The sequence below is a fragment of the Stegostoma tigrinum genome, chromosome 17 (assembly GCF_030684315.1).
Source record: "Stegostoma tigrinum isolate sSteTig4 chromosome 17, sSteTig4.hap1, whole genome shotgun sequence".
NCBI classification, from domain to species: Eukaryota; Metazoa; Chordata; class Chondrichthyes; order Orectolobiformes; family Stegostomatidae; genus Stegostoma; species Stegostoma tigrinum.
This window is the reverse complement of record NC_081370.1, coordinates 11,436,281-11,454,413: the sequence shown is the minus strand read 5'-3', so window position 1 is coordinate 11,454,413 and position 18,133 is coordinate 11,436,281. Positions and strand designations below refer to the sequence as shown.

General features: G+C 44.0%; 1 protein-coding gene across 2 annotated transcripts in view; it reads right to left on the bottom strand.

Annotated features, from left to right (window-relative positions):
* Positions 1 to 17,004, bottom strand: part of slc39a13 (solute carrier family 39 member 13) — a 71,744-nt gene extending 54,740 nt beyond the window's left edge. The window contains exons 1-3 of one of the 2 annotated variants that reach the window (XM_059651936.1): positions 16,782 to 17,004; positions 7,138 to 7,324; positions 19 to 366 (exon numbers count right to left, since the gene is read on the bottom strand). In XM_059651936.1, coding sequence (XP_059507919.1) covers positions 19 to 340 — 322 coding nt within the window. In that variant the 5' untranslated portion in view covers positions 341 to 366; positions 7,138 to 7,324; positions 16,782 to 17,004. The remainder of the gene's footprint in view (positions 1 to 18; positions 367 to 7,137; positions 7,325 to 16,781) is intronic. The other variant, XM_059651937.1, reaches the window with a different exon arrangement.
* Positions 17,005 to 18,133: the final 1,129 nt, after the last annotated feature.

The window sequence follows — 18,133 nt, the reverse complement described above, 5'->3', positions numbered from 1 at the left end:
AGAAATCTATGAATTTACCTTTTGATTTTAATGTGGCCCCAGCTTCGACCGGGATGACAAGGAGAGGAAAGATACCGCTGAGTCCAACCATTACTGAGCCAATCAAAGAGCAAATCCAGGCATCAACACGCTCTCCAGTGAATAGTTCTGACCACGAGCGGAACTCCAACGCGTTTTCAGGGCACCATCTATTGCTGCCGATGGCAGCCTGTGCAGCTGCTGCCTTCCGTGCCAGCTTCTTGGCATTGGCTCTGTGGATATCTGCACTGGCCAGAGGCAGAAACAAACTGCAAGTACTCAAGATAACAAGGAGCTTCCACAGTCGCTTCTGTCCCACCATCCTTATCACAGGCTGAGGTGGACCAACTGCAAAATAAACAGAGAAACGGTCATCTAAAAGGTAGAAGGGAAGGTAGAAGGGAGGTGACAGTTTTCAAAAGGAACAGAGCAAATAAGTTTCTTCACACCTTGAATTTACTTAAATGCAAGCCATTTCCTGGACAGAATTACTGCTCATTTGGGCAGACATGGCTTTCCAAAAAGGTTCCATGACCCCTGCCTTGATCTGTAACTGTAGCTAAAAAAAAAGACATAATGGTATCTGCCATTCAGAGTATTAGGCATCACTGTGATTAAATCCAGGATCACCGAGGTGCACATCTTTAGACTCTTAAAATTAAGAAGGTGGCATGCTTCCATATAAATATGCTCTCTCTCAAATGAATGTTAGCATGTTAGTTTAATGAACAGCAGCACAGCTAAGCATATTAGTTGGGGATAACGTGGGAAGATAGATCAGCTATGATCTTATTGAATGGAGGAGGACGTTTAATGTGTCAAATAGCCTACTCCAGCTTTTATTTCTTGTATAAGAGTTAACAAACTATGTTCAATGTACAACACAGGTACATATTCATGATGTATTTCAACTAATCATCACATTCATTCACTGTGTCTTTGGGTGGCAATCTATTGCCGACTACTCCTTCATATTACTCCAGTAAAACAAGCCAGGGAGACAGTCATGTCATGGGAATGTCACTGCATCCAAGGAATGATTTTCTGGGAACATGGGTTCACATCCCACCCTGACAGCTGCTGGAAATTAAATTCAATGTATAGTTGGGGGAAATAAAGCTAATCTCCGTGATGTTGACAATGAAACTCTCTCATTTGTTTTAAATGCTCATCTGGTTCATTAATGATCTTTATAGAAGGAGATTTGCCATTGTTACTTGTCAAGCTGACATCTAACTCCAGATCCACAGCACTATATTTGATTCTTAAGTGCCCTCTGAAATGGCTGGGCAAGCTACTCTGTTGAAGGGCAACAAATTGTGGTCTTGACAGCAATGCCCACATCCCATGGAGGATAAAATGACTAATGCAAGATGGTACACACTTGCTTTTTGTATCACCTTTAAAGCCAATACAAATGTAGATACAAACGGAACTCCCTCTAGAATTCCACAAGCAAGGAATCCACTAACACCCCACATTTTGCACTATTTCATTCCTAAGTTTAACGATTGCCCTCAGTATCATAAATATGCTCTCTCTCAAATGAATGTTAGCATGTTAGTTTAATGAACAGCAGCACAGCTAAGCATATTCCTGTCCCTCCTCAATGTGGATATACACTTCACATCTAGCAGGGACAACCTAACCCCCTACTTAACTCAAGGTACTGAAACTAAATATACATTTGAACACAAGAACTCGTGTAACCTACAGTACTGATGATAGGAAAGAAATTAAGTTGCACAATGTGTCAGTGGGCCAAATAAAGGGAAAGAGAAACTTCTATGGGGCTAATATCCTTCATCTAATGAAAGGCTGAATTAAAGTGTGAGCCTTTCTTTCCAGATAGCGACAAAGCAGATGTTTCTGACTGTACAATGGTAATCAAAATGGTGTTTAGAAAACCCATCTAGTAGTGTCTGAAATTAATACACCTACAGCAGCATGCCTCAAGTCCAACAAGAAAGGATGCATTGTTAAAGCTGATTCTTCAAAATGAGGTATGCTACGTGGATTAAATGTTAGTGGGGGACATTTAGGAAACAGTGATAACTGAATCAGAGGGCTCAGGTTGATAGTGGAGAATGGCAAACATCAACCTAAAGTTAGGAATTCATCTAGTGGAAAGCTGACTTCAATGTAGCTGAGATAACAAAGTGTGGAGCTGGATGAACACAGCAGGGCAAGCAGCATCTTAGGAGCACAAAAGCTGACGTTTCAGGCCTAGACCCTTCATCAGAAAAGGGGGATGGGGAGAGGATTCTGAAATAAATAGGAGAGAGGGGGAGGCGGACCAAAGATGGATAGAGGAGAAGATAGGAGCTGCACAAAATCGACTGGAACCATAAGTTGGCAGGAAAATCTCTAACTGAATGGGCTGCATTCGAACAGGAGATGGTTCAGAATAGTTGAGATACATTAGCTCAAATAGTTAAGGTAAGACAAACAAATCCAGACCTCCCTGTATGACAAAGAAAATAGAGAGTAAGATAAAGAAGTGCAGTTGTGACAAGAGTCAGAAATAAAACATAGGGGACAACCAAGAGAAAAACCAGAAGTGCAGAAGGGAGGTGAAAAAGCAAATGAGAAGCAAAGAGGAAAAATGGGAAACACCAGCAGTTAACAAAAGAAGTCTTCTATAGGCATATGTGTAAAAGTAGTAAAAATTGTAGGACTGATTAGGCATCAGAAAGGGCTTTTGCCCATGAAGGCAGCAGGCACGACTAGGTATTATATAAATACTTTGCAGCTGTTTTCACTTACTGTTTTTACTCTACCTTGGCTATGGTGAAACAGAACTCTTGTCTCTAGAATAGTTCAAAACTGAAAAGGAAGAAATGTTGAATATTTTAAGTTGACAAGGCACCAGGGCTGGCTCAGAAATATTTGAAGTTTTCTAACTGAAGTGAGAGTGGAAATTGCAGGAGAAAAGCAATCTTTCAGTCTTTCCTCAACTCAGAAGGCTGGAAAGTTGCAAACATTACAGTCTTGTTCAAGAAAAGTTGAGGATAAGCCCAGCAATTACAGGCCAGTCAGTTTTACTTCAGTAGTAGAAAAGCTTCTAGAAATGATTATTCAGGATAGAATCAGTCATCAAATGGGAAAAGGTGGGTTGATTAGGAAGTGTCAGTTTTGATTTCAAGAGGACGAAAGTATGTTTAACTAGTTTCCTGAAGAAGAGGAAGACTCGATGAGTGTGGTATATGGTTTTTCCTCATTCATTCTGAACATCCTGCTCTTACCTTAAATCTATACCCCTTGGTCACTGATGCCTCCACCAAGAAGAAAATTCTTTCTATTGACCAATATATGGTACTGAAAAATTATACATCTCAATCTTGTCCTTTCTCAGACTCCATGAAAAATAAGCTCAGTCTCTCCAATCTCTCCATGACTAAAACTCTCGAAACGAGGCAACATCCTGGTAAATCTCCTGGGCACCCTCTCCTGTGTAATCCAATCTCTCCTTTAATGTAGATTCCAGAGCTACGCATAATATTTTAGCCGTGGCCTAGCTAATGTTTTATACAGTTCTAGCATAACCTCCCTGCTGTTAAACACAATGACATGGCTAATAAAGTCAAGTATTCCATATGCTTTCTAAACCACTTTATCTACCTGTGCCACTACCTTAAGAAACAACTGCATGTGCACACCAAGGTCCCTCTGATCCTCAGTGCTTCCTAAGAACCCACTGTTCATGATATTTTCCTTTGCCTTGTTTGTATTGCCCAAGTGCTTATCCAGATTGTACAAAAATTGGTGGGTAATCTGCAAACCTGCTGTTTTTATTTACTGTGATACATGGACGTCACTAGCAGGGCCAACATTTATTGTTGTCACAAGTTACCCTTGAGAAGGTGGTGGTGAGCTGCCTTTTTGAGCAGTTGCAGTCCGTGTGCTGCGTGTGGATGCATAATGCCCTTGTGGAGGAAATTCCAGGGTTTCATCCCAGCAACACTAAAGGAACAGCCATATATTGCTAAATCAGGATGGTGGGTGGCTTGGAGGGAAACTTGCAGGGGGTGGTGTTCCCATGTAACTCCAATGCAAGAATTTGGAAGCTACAGTCTAAGTATGTTTGGCAAATTTCTGAAGGCATCTTATAGATTGTACACTGCTACTACTGAGTGTCAGTGGTGGAGGGTGTAGACATTTATGAATGTGGTGCCAACTGAGTGGTCTGCTTTGTCCTGGGTGGTGTCAAGCTTCTTGAGTGCTGCTGGAGCATCGTCCATCCAGGGAAGTGGAGAGTATTCCATCACACTCTTGACTTGTACCTTGCAGATACATGTTCAGTGAACATGTTCCAAGGAGTCAGGTGGTGAGTTACTCACCATAATATTCCTCGTCTCTGACTTGCTGTTGCAGCTAATATTTATACGGTGAGTCCAGTTAAGATTCTGCTCAATGGTAATCCCCAGGATGTTGATAGTGGAGAATTTGATGATGGCAATGCCACTGAATGTCAAACGGTGGTGGTGATTAGATTGTTTCTTAATGGAGATGGTCATTCCCTGGTATTTGTATGGCACAACTGTTACTTGCCATTTTTCAGCCCAAACCTGGATATTGTCCAGGTCTTGTTGCATTTGACTGTTGACCATTTCTATATCTCGGGAGTCACGAATGGTGCCAAATTGTATGTGATCATTGGTAAACATTTCCACTTCTGAACTTATGACAGAGAGAATGGCATTGATGAAGGAGCTGAAGATGGTTGGACCTAAGACACTACCTTGAGGCACTCCCACAGAGATGTCCTGAGGCTGAGATAAATGACTTCCAACAACTACCAGATACTATCAGTTCTGAAGAAGGGTCAACAGGCTTGGCACATTAACTCAAGTTTTTCACTCCATAAATGCTGCCAGCTCTGCTGAGTTTCTCCAGAAATTTCTTTTGTTGTAGCTTACTGAACCTGTTTGATTAAGGATTATGGCCATCTTCAGTCCAAACTCTTAAATATTCAGAGTTTCATGATGTCACATGGAGTGAGTCAAATTAGTGGAAGATTGGAATTTATGATGCCAATGATCACAGGCAGTGGTTGAGATGGTTCATCCATTTAGCACTTCTAGCTGAAGATTCAATTCCTAAAATCCAAAAGAATTCAAGCAGCTAGGCCATAAAACTGCAGCTGGATTTTACATCAATCTGATAGTTTAATGATCATCATTGATGATCTTGTACTAGCTTTTTATTCAAGAATTTATATCCTCCAACTTGTGTTGCTAAAATTTGAACCAGTGTCATCATATCATCAGTCAACTGCTATAGATTACAGTTGAGGGACATAATAACTATGCTCGGTTGTACTCAGAATTATTGGAGTTTAGACCAGCGATCCAGCCAACATTTTCAACAATGATCTCCCCACTTGCGTCTTCTTCACAAGACATTATTGCTAGAAGGTGGCAGTACTCAAAGTCTTTCCCAACATTGTGCTCTTGCATTCTGCTAAATATAATCAACTGTCAAGTACAAAATAAATTTTTTATGAAGAGACGATTCTAAACAGAGGTTTTGTAGCATTGGCTGTAACGGATGCTATTTTGCACAAGAAAGAGGATAAACAGTTTATCTTATGCATCCCAAAACCATCATTAGACTCACTTCACACAAAATCATGCAAACTCCAAAATATGGGCATGTTCTCTCAGTGTGATCTGGAACACTTCGGTGACTCACAAATCATATATATTGCTACAAATTCCTTCCCTATCCTGCAGCCGTTTGAGAGATTAAATCCAATTCCATGACTCATTCAGACACACACTGCCACTAAAAATATTTGGAAGCAGTAGCAATTTTCTCCTAAAAACACCCTCCTTTGATATTCCCCAAGGGCACATATTAATTTAGGCAACACCTCAGTGTGTTGACATAGCTTGTGGCACACGATTAATAAGCAGTCATCCCAAACCAATAATACTCTGCAAACTAACCTGCCTGACCCCGACTTTGTGCTTCACTTTACATTGTCTATTTTACATATTCTCACAAACAAGCTACCAACCCCACAGAAGGCCATGACCAGCACCCTCACAATCCAGCTAGCTCTCCCAAACAATACAAATACTCCCCCTCACCAACCCACACTGAAACAGCCCATCAATTTGCCACCCCTCCCACAGGACCAATCTACTATTGTTAGCATCTCTGCCTCACCAATACAATGGCACCTCTCTGTCAACCTACAACACCTACTCCAATTGACATGGGTACGTCCCAACCGGATTAACAGCCCGTAGTCAACCCAACTACATTTCCTGATCCACATGATTACAATCCATCTGAGCTGAGCACCTTCCTTGATCTGACATAATGCCCAGCATATTACAACACTCTCATACCTCCCAATTAACTGGCCTATCAACCAGCTTACTTGCTTGATCAGTGTTCCACTCCCCTAACCATTCCCCACCACATACCCAATCATTAACAGACTTGAATTTTTAAAAACTTAACAGTATATGGCAGCTAATGCAATATACAGGTGACGTGCACTGTCCTTTCCTTGATTCTACTGTGTTCAATGGGTATATACAGGAGACACTATATATTCAACTTCTGTGTCAGCCAGGGCTAGATGATTCTGGACGACCTGGACAGTTGCACGGAGTCAGTCAAATCTTTTCACATAGTAGCAATGGCTCAATGCAACATTTAGATCAATACAGTTTTAAGCTATCATCTTTAAATTAGATATTTGAAGTTTTTTTAAAGATAAAGAAACAAAATGAATGGATGTCACGGTATCAAAGTACACCATGACTACTGGGACTGCTTGCTGCAGGTATCCCATGGCCAGAAAACAAGAACTTTTACCCTTTGCTGCTGCGAACAGTGTCAATTTCCTTCATTATACTATCCTCTATTTTCACCACTTACTTTTCTTGTCCCCACATCTGGAATGGTTTCCTGTACTGTGCTGCCACAGTCAGTTAGCTCATTCATCCTTCAGCCATCACTGTCATTCAAACCAACTGAGAAAACCTCAAACCTGTTGGACAATTGCCAAGGCTGTGGCTCCTGTCCTCTGGGTTTCCTTGCCTGCTCACTTGCAGTCACAACCTCCTGTCCCTGATCACTGATAAAATCAGAACATCTTACCATAAGGGGTGTGACTGCCTCCAGAGCAAAGAGTCCAGGTAATTTCCACCTCCCCGAAGTACTGCAGTGTCTGTACTTCAGTGACTTGCTGATGTTCCTGCAGTCACAAGCAATGTATTTGCCCTGGATCAGACGGGCATCCAGAAGCTCATATTCTTCAACTGCAGTCCATCACTTGTCTTGCCATCTGCGTGTTAATTAATTAATCATAAAAATATGAATTAGTAGAAGCCTACACCTCCCAAAAGGTTTTATCACTGTTAGCAAACTTTACAAGATTTATGAAACAATACCAATAAAAGTTAGTTACTCTTAATAACAGTTGCTGATTTATCATCTAAATTAAAACAAAACTGCAGATGCTACAAATCTAAAACACAAACAGAAATTACTGGAGACACAGCAGATTCTGGCAGCATCTGGGGACAGAAAGAGTTAACGTTTTGGGTCCAGTGTTCCTTCTTCAGGACTGATGGTAACTAAGAAATAGTCACAGAGTCATACAGCACAAAACAGACCCTTCAGTCCAACTCATCCATACCGACCAAACATCCCATCTGATCTGATCTAGTCCCATTTGCCAGACTTTGGCCCATATCCCTCTAAACCCTTCCTATTCATATATTGTCCAGATACCTGTTAAATGCTCAAATTGTACCCACCTCCACTACTTCCACTGGCAGTTCATTCAAATTACCCCTCAGGCACGTTTTCAATCTTTCCCCACTCATCTTAAACCTATATCCTCGAGCTTTGGACTTACCCCAACCGGGGGAGAAAGACCTTGGCACTTCACCCTATCCATGCCCCTCACGATCTTATAAATCTGTGTAAGGTCACCCTTCAGCCTAAATGCGCCAAGGAAAATATTCCAGCCTCTCCCTGTAGCTCAAATCCTCCAGTCCCAGCAACCTCTTTGTAAGTCTTTTTTACACACTCTCAAGTTTAACAAGATCCTTCCTGTTAAGGGTGACCGGCATTGTATGCAGTATTCCAGAAGTGGCTCAATGTCCTGTACAACTGTAACGTGACAGTCAACTCCCATACACAATGTTATGACCAGTGATGGCAAGTATGCCAAATGCCTTCTTCACCTTCCCATCTTCCCACTTTCAAGGAATTATGCACCCACACCCCTAGGTCTCTTTATTTGGCAACACTTGCCAGGGTCCTACCATTCACTGCATAAGTGCTGCCCCGGTTTGCCTCACCAAAATGCAACACCTGTACCTCACATTTATCGAAATTAAATTTCATCCACCACTCCTTAACCCACTGACCAATCTGATCAAGGTCCTGTTGTACTCTGAGGTAACCTTTTTCACTGTCCACTACACCACCAATCTGCAATCTTAGCAACCATTCCTTCGATATTCACATCTAAATCATTGGTATCAATGACAAAAAGCAGTGAACCCAGCACTGATCCTTGTGGCACAGCACTGGTCACAGGCCTCCAGTCCGAAAGACATTCCTCGATCACCATCCTGCCTCTACCTTCAATCTAATTTTGTATCTAATTGGCTAGCTCCTCCGAATCCCATATAGTCTAACCTTACTAACCAGTCTACCATGTGGAACCTCGTCAAATGTTTTACTGAAGTCTACATAGACAAAATCTATTGCTGTGCCTTCACCAATCTCCTTTGTCACTTCTTCAAAAAATTCAACTTAGTGAGCCACGATTTTCCACACAGAAAGCCATGCTGACTATCCATAATCAGTCCTTGCCTTACTAATTGTATAGAAATCCTATCCCTCAAAATCCCCTCCAACAACTTACCCACCGCTGGCTCAGCAATCTATAGTTTCCTGGCTTTTCCTTACAGCTTTTCTTAACTAATGGCACCATTTAGCCAACTTCCAATCCACGGTCCCTCACTTGTGGTTACTGATGATACACACATCTTAGCAAGAGGCCCTGTAATCTCTTCCCCAGCTTCCTACAATATTCTGAGAAGGTCAGATTCCAGGGATTTATCTACCTTTAGCGTTTTAAGACATCCAGCACCACCTCTTCTTTATTATGGACACATTTCAAGATATCACTATTTATTTCTCCTATTTCTCTAGCTTCCATGTCCTTCTCTACAGTAAATACCGAGTTGAAATATATGTTCAGTATCTCAGCCATGTCCTGTGGTTCAACACATAGATGGCCTTGTTGATCTTTAAGGTGCCCCATTTTCTCCCTAGTTATTCATTTGTCCTTAATATATTTGGAGAATCTCTTTGGATTCTCCTTAACTATTTGCCAAAGCTATCTCACGTCCTTTTCTGGCCCTCCTGATTTCCCTTTTAAGTATACTCTTAAGGCCCTTATACTTTTCTAGGGATTCACCCGATCCCAGCTGTCTATAGCTGATATATACCTCCATCTTTTACTTAACCAGAGCCTCAGTTTCTTTTGGCATTCAGCATTCCATACACTTAACAGCCCTGCCTCTCACACTAACAGGAATATTGTGTCTCTGAACTCTCATTATCTCATTCTTAAAGTCCTCCCGCTTCCCAAACATCCCTTCACCCTAAATCAGCTTTCCCAAATCAACTTAGGAAAGGTCCTGCCTAGTCAAAACTGGCCTTCCTCCAATATAGAACTTCAACATTTTGATCAGTTTATCCTTTTCCATAACAATTTTAAAACTAGCGAGTTTTGAGAAGATTTGTAGCTCAGGTTGAGGTTCTGGATGTGAGTTTGCTCGCTGAGCTGGAAGGTTTATTTTCAGACGTTTCGTCACCGTTCTAGGTAACATCATCAGTGAGCCTCCGGTGAAGCGCTGGTGTTATGTCCCGCTTTCTATTTATCGGTTTAGATTTCCTTGGGTTGGTGATGTCATTTCCTTTTCTTTTTCTCAGAGGATGGTAGATGGGCTCCAAATCAATGTGTTGAACTCCATCAACAAACACATAGATAAATAGAAAGCAGGACATAACACCAGCGCTTCACCAGAGGCTCACTGATAATGTTACCTAGAACGGTGACGAAACGTCTGAAAACGAACCTTCCAGCTCAGCGAGCAAACTCACATCCAGAATTTTAAAACTAATAGAATTATGATCACTTGTACTAAAGTGCTCCCTCACTGACCCCTCAGTCGCTTGTCCTACCTTATTTCCCAACAGAAGGTCGAGTGTTGCTCCTTCTCTAGAAGATACACCCACATATTGAGTAACAAAGTTTTCTTGCACACACTTACGAAGTCAGAGTCATACAGCCCCATCCAAACCCTTAACACCATGACAGTCCGAATCTATGTGTGGAAAATTTAAAACCCCTACCATTACAAATCTATTCTTCTTAAAGATATCTGAGATCTTCTTACATATTTGCTTCTCAGTTTCCCACTGACTATTGCAGGGGTCTGTAATACAATGCCAACAAGGTGATCATCCCTTTCTTATTTTTAAATTCCACACATAACTTTACTGGATGATCTCCCAGGAACATCCTCCTTAAGTACAGCCGTAATGTTCTCCCTTCCGTTCTTGTCTTCCTTGCTATCCTTCCTGCAGCATCAGTACTTTGGAACATTAAGCGGTTAGTCCTGGCAATCCCTGTGCCACCTTTCTGTAATGGCTATGGCATCCCAGTTGCATGTTCCTATACCAACCATGCCCTAAGTTCATCTGCCTTACCTGTCAGAACTCTTGCATTGAACTGAATGCAGTTTAACTTATCAGTTTTACCTAGTTCTCTGCCAAACCTCGACTGCCTTGACTATTCGACTTGCTCCCCTTATCTACCATAACAGCCTCGGTCTTTTTTCAATCTTTATTCTTCATACATTCACAGGATGAGGGCGTCACTGGCTACGCAGCATTTAGTATCCATCCTTAATTATCCAGAACGCTGTTAAGAGTCAACCACATTGCTGCGGGTCTGGGGTCACATGTAGTCCAGACCAGGTAAGGATGGCTGCTTCCTTCGCTAAGGGACATCAGTGAACCAGATGGGTTTTTCTGACAATCAATAATGGACTCACAGACATCATTAGATTCTTAATTTCAGATATTTACTGATTTCAAATTCTACCATCTACCGTGGTGGGTTTTGAACCTGGGTCCCCAGAATGGCCTCCCCTTTTCATTCCGGTTTCTACCCTTGCTAATTTAAAGCCTCCCAAGTAACACTAGCAAATGTGCCTGCAAGTTATTGGTCCCCTTTCCAATTTAAACAGAACACATCCCTCATTTCTACCCCTGAAGAGACTCCAATGGTCCAAAAATGTAAATGTTTGTCTCCAGTACCAGCTCTTCAGCCACGCATTCGTCTGTTCTATCCTCTTACTCTCACTAGCACATAGCACTGGTATAAGTCCAAATATCATTATCCTGAGGACCTACATTTTAACCTCCTGCCTGGTTTCCTATACTCTCTCTGCAGAACTTCATCCCTTTCCTTACCTGTGTCATAGGTACCAATGAGCACAGTGACCACTTGCTGGTCACTCCCCCCTTTCAGAATATTCCTATTCTTCTCTGAGATATCCTTCACCCTGGCACCAGGGAAGCAACACACCATCCTACTGACTCACTGACATCGCACAAACATCAGTCTTTGCCCTTACTAGACAGTCCTCTATTACAATCAATTGCTTGGAAGCTGATGCACACCTAATAGCACCAGCGACAGTACCAGAAACCTGGACGTCATCCTATACTCTCTGAAGGGCTATCCCCCGCTACAGTATCCAAAACATCATACTTGTTTGAGATGGGAAAAGTCACAGGAGTGTCCTGCACTACCTGGCTACCTCTCCTACCATTCCTAGCAGTCACCATCTACCTGATTGAATCTGAGTGCCTTCACCTTCCTGAACATGCCATCCATCACATCCCCTTGCTCGTTTAATAGGTGAAATGAGTTAGCTGTGCTGAAAGCAGCCCTTGTGATTACAGAGCCTGGGGTGAGGGGGTGGGTAAGGGACTTGGAAGGTGGTGTTCAGGCCCTAAAATTATTGAATTCAATATTAAGTCCTGAAGGCTGAAGGTCCCCAAGTGGGAAACAAGACGTTGTTCTTCCAACCTGTTTTGAGCCTCACTAGAGAACTGCTGTAGGCCCGAGACAGAAATGTTGGCTTGGGAACACGGTAGTATGTTGAAGTGGCAGGTAACTAGAGGCTCAGTGTCATTCTGCAAACAGAATATAGAAATTTTGCATCCAGTCTGTGTTTCATTTCCCCAGTGCAGAGGAGACCACATGGTGAGCAGCAAGTACTGTAAACTAGACTGAGTGATGTGTACATAAATCACTACTTAACCTGGAGGGTGTGTCTGGAGCCTTGGGTAATGAGGGGGTGGAGGGGAGGAAGTAAACAGGCAACCATTACACCTTCTGTGGTTGCATGGGAAGGTGCCATGGGTTGTTGGGAGGTCTTGGGGGTAGAGGAGGACTGGATTAGGGTGTCCCAGAGGAAACAGTCCCTGTGTGATGCTGACAAGGGAGAGGACTGTGCGTTTAGTTGTGGCATCCGGCTGAAGAAATGGCAGCTTACCATCTCTTGGGCACGGACACTGGTGAGGTAAAAAGTGAGGACCAGGGCACTCCAGCAGTTTTGTGGGAGGGAAAGGGAAGGGGTGAGGGCAGAAGTGCAGAAAATATGTTGGACACAGTTGAGGGACCTGTCTGATGGCAGGAATCCTTGATTGAGGAAAAAGGTGAATGTTTCTGAGGCCTCGCTTCAGTTGGTTGAAACATCAGGACTGACACAATCTTTACAGGAAGCAAGGCACGAGGATGTATAATCCAGGTAACTGTGGGAGTCAGTGGTTTGTAATGGAATATTAGTGGTCAGCCCCAGAAATGGAAATAGAGATGTTGAGGAAGGGAAGGGAGGTGGTGGATCTGGTGAAATTGAGAGAAGGATGGAAATTGACAAATTTCTCCAATTCCAGATGACAGAGGGGGAAGCAGCACTGACTATGTCATTGATGTACCAGAGAAAGAGTTGTGAGGAAGGACCCGGCTAGCACTGGAACAATGAATGTTTTATGTACTCAACAAACAAGCATCACTGGGGGCCATGTGGGTACCTGTGGCCAATATCTTTGATATCAACAATGCTTCTGACAAGTCCCACATGGGAGATTGAGAAGAAAGGTGAAGAGCCCATGAGATCCAGGAAATTTGACAAATTGGATCCACAGTGGACTGAGTGACAGAAAGCAGAGGGTGACAGTTAAGGTGTGTTTTACCAACTGGAAGTATGTGTTCAGAGAGGTCGCACAGAATCAGTTATGGCAGCCTTATGGTTTGTGGGGCAGCACGGTGGCTTAGTTGTTAGCATCGCTGCCTCACAGTACCAGGGACCTGGGTTCGAATCAAGCAACTGTCTGTGTGGCGTTTGTATGTTATCCCCGTGTCTGCGTGAGTTTCCTCCAGTACTCCGGTTTCCTCCCACAGTCCAAAGGTGTGTAGGTTACATGAATTGGACATGTTAAATTGCCCATAATATCCAGGGAAATGTAGGTTACGTGGGTTAGCCATAGGTTACATAGGGTCCAAGGGATAAGTTGGGGGCGGTGGGACTGGTAGGGATATTCTTCACAGGGTCGGTGTGGACTCGATGGGATGAATGGCCTTGTATCCATACTGAAGAGATTCTATGATCTATGATATAAATGATTTAAATTTGAACATAGGCGGTACTGATCAGTAAATTCACAGGTAATACAAAAATTGACAGGATGGTAAATAGTGAGGAGGATAGCTTAGATTACAGGAAGGTATAGACGGGCTGGTCAGATGGGCTGATCAGCAGCAAATGGGATTCAATCCAGATAAGCCTTAGGTGATGCACTTGGGAGGACAAACTAGGTATGGGAATACATGATGAACAGTAGGAAGCACAGAGGATCAGAGGGCCTTTGGTGTGTATATACACTGGTCCCTTAAGGATAGCTGGATAAAGTGGTTAAGGTGGTGTGTGGTCTACTTGGATAGCAAGGTGGAGAGCTGGATGAACACAGCAGGCCAATCAGCATCAGAGGAGCAGGAAGGCTGACATTTCAGGCCTAGACCCTTTTAAGAGAAGGGAGGTGATTCTGGAACTGCATAAAATATTGGTTAGGCCAGAGCTAGAATACTGTGTTAGTTCTGGAACCTGCATAACTATAGGGATGTGATAGCACTGGAAAAGGTACAGGAGGGATTTACCAGGATATAGCCAGGGATGGAGACTTTCAATTATGAGAACAGACTGGACCAACTAGGGTTGTTTTCCAAAGAGCAAGAGGAGATCAAGCAGGGATGTGATTGAGATATGTAAAATCATGGGATGATGTGGAGGTGCTGGTGTCTGACTGGGGTGGACAAGGTCAGACATCAGATAATACTAGGTTGTAGTCCAACAGGTTTATTTGAATCACAAGCTTTTAGAGTGCTGCCTCTTTGTCAAGTGAGGGATACACACACAGGCACAGAATTTATAGTCAGAGATCAAAAGATCATACAAATAGTGTGCGTGGAATGTCAACAGGCTGAACACTAGATCTCTGCAAGTGATCAACAGTGCCAGACGGTGCAAGTAAAGTGTCAAAGCTCAATAACTAGCAAAGGGATGACTTATAATCCAATTAAATGAGGCAGATAGATAATTACAAAATATTAAAAATAAGGTGGTGCTGGAGACAAACCAAATGACTGCAATAACATAATAGATATTAGAGTGACATCTGCAATCTGGGCATATATACAACCTGCAGTGTGTACATTATGAGTTGTGTATGTACTCCTTGAGATTTATACACTCTAAGGTGTCTACATAATCTGAGGGGAGGGGGTTATATAGATCTCAAATTGTATATACAATTTCAAGGCAGACACACTCTGGGGTACATATGCTCAAAGGGTATGTACACAATCTGGGGTTGTATCCATAATCTCAAGTTGTGTATACAATATGAAGGCATAACCAAAAACTGAGGGGTGTATATATATACTCTGGGAGATCTAATACACCCTGGGAATCAGGTCACAACCTGGGGATGTGTACAAAGAACAATGAACAAAGAAAATTACAGCACAGGAACAGCCCCTTCAGCCCTCCAAGCCTGCGCCGATCCAGATTCTCTGTTCAAACCTGTCACCTGTTTTCAAAGGATCTGTATCCCTCTGCTCCCTGCCCATTCATGTATCCATCTAGATACATCTTAAATGATGCTAGCATGCCTGCCCCTATCACCTCCACTGGCAACACGTTCCTGGCACCCACCACCCTCTGCATAAAGAACTTTCCACACATATCCAGACACCAGCACCTCCATATCATCCCATAATTTTATATATCTCAATCACATCCCCCTCTCAATCTCCTCTTGCTCTTTGGAAAACAACCCCAGTTGGTCCAGTCTGTTCTCATAATTGAAAGTCTCCATCCCTGGCTATATCCTGGTAAATAAACTTTTCCCCTCTCATCTTGAAATCGTGACCCCCTCAGAAGCTGTGTGCAGAAACTAAACTCTGGGGTAAGTACACACTCTGGGTCATATTTGCACTCTGGGGGTGTACACACAATCTGGGAAGGAACATACCTCAGGAGTGTATGTACACCCTGGGACTGTATCGACCATCTGGGAGATTACATATGCTCTGAAGGTGTATTGCTATTCTGGAGCTATATGTACAATCTAGGGTGTGTACACACAATCTGGTGCTGTATCCACAATCTAGTGGGTACACATACTGTTGGGATGCACCCAATAGGGTTGTACTAGAAATATATACACAATTCGAGATTAAATCCACAATCTGGGACTGTGTTCACACTCTGAGCGTTGGATACACATTGTGGGTTATGTACTTTCTGGGCCTGTGTACACATTCTAGGGGCGATATGCACTCTGGGGTATGTACACACTCTGGAAGGTATGTACATAATCTGGGGGCATACAAACTGTGGGATATTTATACTGGAGGGTTATGTACACACTGGAGCTGTGTACATAACTGGAAGTTATAATCAGTGATAATGGGGACTGCAGATGCTGGAGAATCCAAGATAACAAAGTGTGAAGTTGGATGAACACAGCAGGCCAAGCAGCATCTCAGACGCACAAAAGCTGACGTTTCGGGCCTAGACCCTTCATCACAGAGCTCTCTGATGAAGGGTCTAGGCCCGAAACGTCAGCTTTGTGCTTCTGAGATGCTGCTTGGCCTGCTGTGTTCATCCAACTTCACACTTTGTTATCTTGGAAGTTATACCCACTCTGCTTGTGTTCTCTCTCCATGGATGCTGTCGGACCTGCTGTAATTTCCTACATTTGTTGTGTTCTGTGAAGATTCCAACATCTGCAGTAATTTGCTCGTGTTGAGTCCACACACTCTGACCGCTATATACACTAGAGTATGTACCCATTTTGTGGTATGCACACAGTCTGGCGGTTATTTCCACTCTGGGATATTTACAATGGGGATTACATATATACTGGAGCTATGTACATAATCTCAGGGTGAAATGCAATCCGGAGCACGTTCATGCTCTGAAAAACATACCCACTCTGGGGTCGAGGGGAACGTGACCAGGCGCGGCACAGACTCTCAGTTTGTGGAAAGGCCGTTAACTTTGGAAAAACTTGATGAGTTTCTGGCGGTGGCAGCGCCCCCAGTCCCTGAGTCAGTACGATGAAGCGCTAACACTCACCTACCCAGGGCCCAACGACATTCGGGCAGCGTTTTAACGAGCAACCTAGCACTCCAAGCCGGGGACAGGAGCAGTCACTGCCGCCGCCATGTCCCTGTCTCTTGGATCTCAGGTCCTCTTCCCACTCGCCCTGCGATCCTGAGCATCCAGCCGCAGCCACGTAGTCAGACGAGAGAGTAAGGCTCGAACGGCCAGCAACATGCACGATCACGCGGGAACTCCCGAAGCAGCGTGCGCGTACGCGAGCATCAGCACGAGAACGCTAAAGGGGCGGGACATGCGCAGTACCGTCCCGCCTCTTTCCGCTCTGGTCCCGCCCAGGTGGCCGGGCACGCGCGGCTGGTTATCATTTACTCTCCGTGCACGAGCGGTAACTGTCAACGTTTCACTCTCGCTCCCCCGACCCTGACTAAACCCCGTACCACCGCCCTCATCCCCATACCTTGACTAAACCCCATACTACTACCCTCACTCCATACCCTGACTAAACCCCATACCACCACCCTCACTCCATACCCTGACAAAACCTCATATCACCACCCTCACCCCAGACACTGATTAAACCCCTTATCACCACCCTCACCCCAGACCCTGACTAAACCCCAACCACTACCCTCACTCCCAGACCTGAATAAACCCCAATCACTACCCTCACCCCCAGACCCTGATTAAACCCCATCCACTAACCTCAACCCCAGACCCTGACTAAACCCCATACCACCACCCTCACCCTCATACCCTGACTAAACACCATACCACCACCCTCACCCCAGACCCTGACTAAACCCCAACCACCACCCTCACCCCAGACCCTTACTAAACTCCAACCACTACCCTCACCCCCAGACCCTGATTAAACCCCAACCACTACCCTCAACCCCTAGACCCTGACTAAACCCCATACCACCACCCTCACCCCCAGAACCTGACTAAACCCCGTACCACAGCCCTCAGCCCCATACCTTGACTAAACCCCATACTACTACCCTCACTCCAGACCCTGACTAAACCCCAACCACCACCCTCACCCCAGACCCTTACTAAACTCCAACCACTACCCTCACCCCCAGACCCTGATTAAACCCCAACCACTACCCTCAACCCCTAGACCCTGACTAAACCCCATACCACCACCCTCACCCTCACACCCTGACTAAACACCATACCACCACCCTCACCCTCATACGCTGACTAAACACCATACCACCACCCTCACCCCCACAACCTGACTAAACCCCAAACCACCATCCTCACCCTCATACCCTGACTAAACACCATACCACCTTCCTCACCCTCTAGATTCTGACCAAAGTGCATACCACCACCCTCACCCTTAGACCCTGACTAAAACC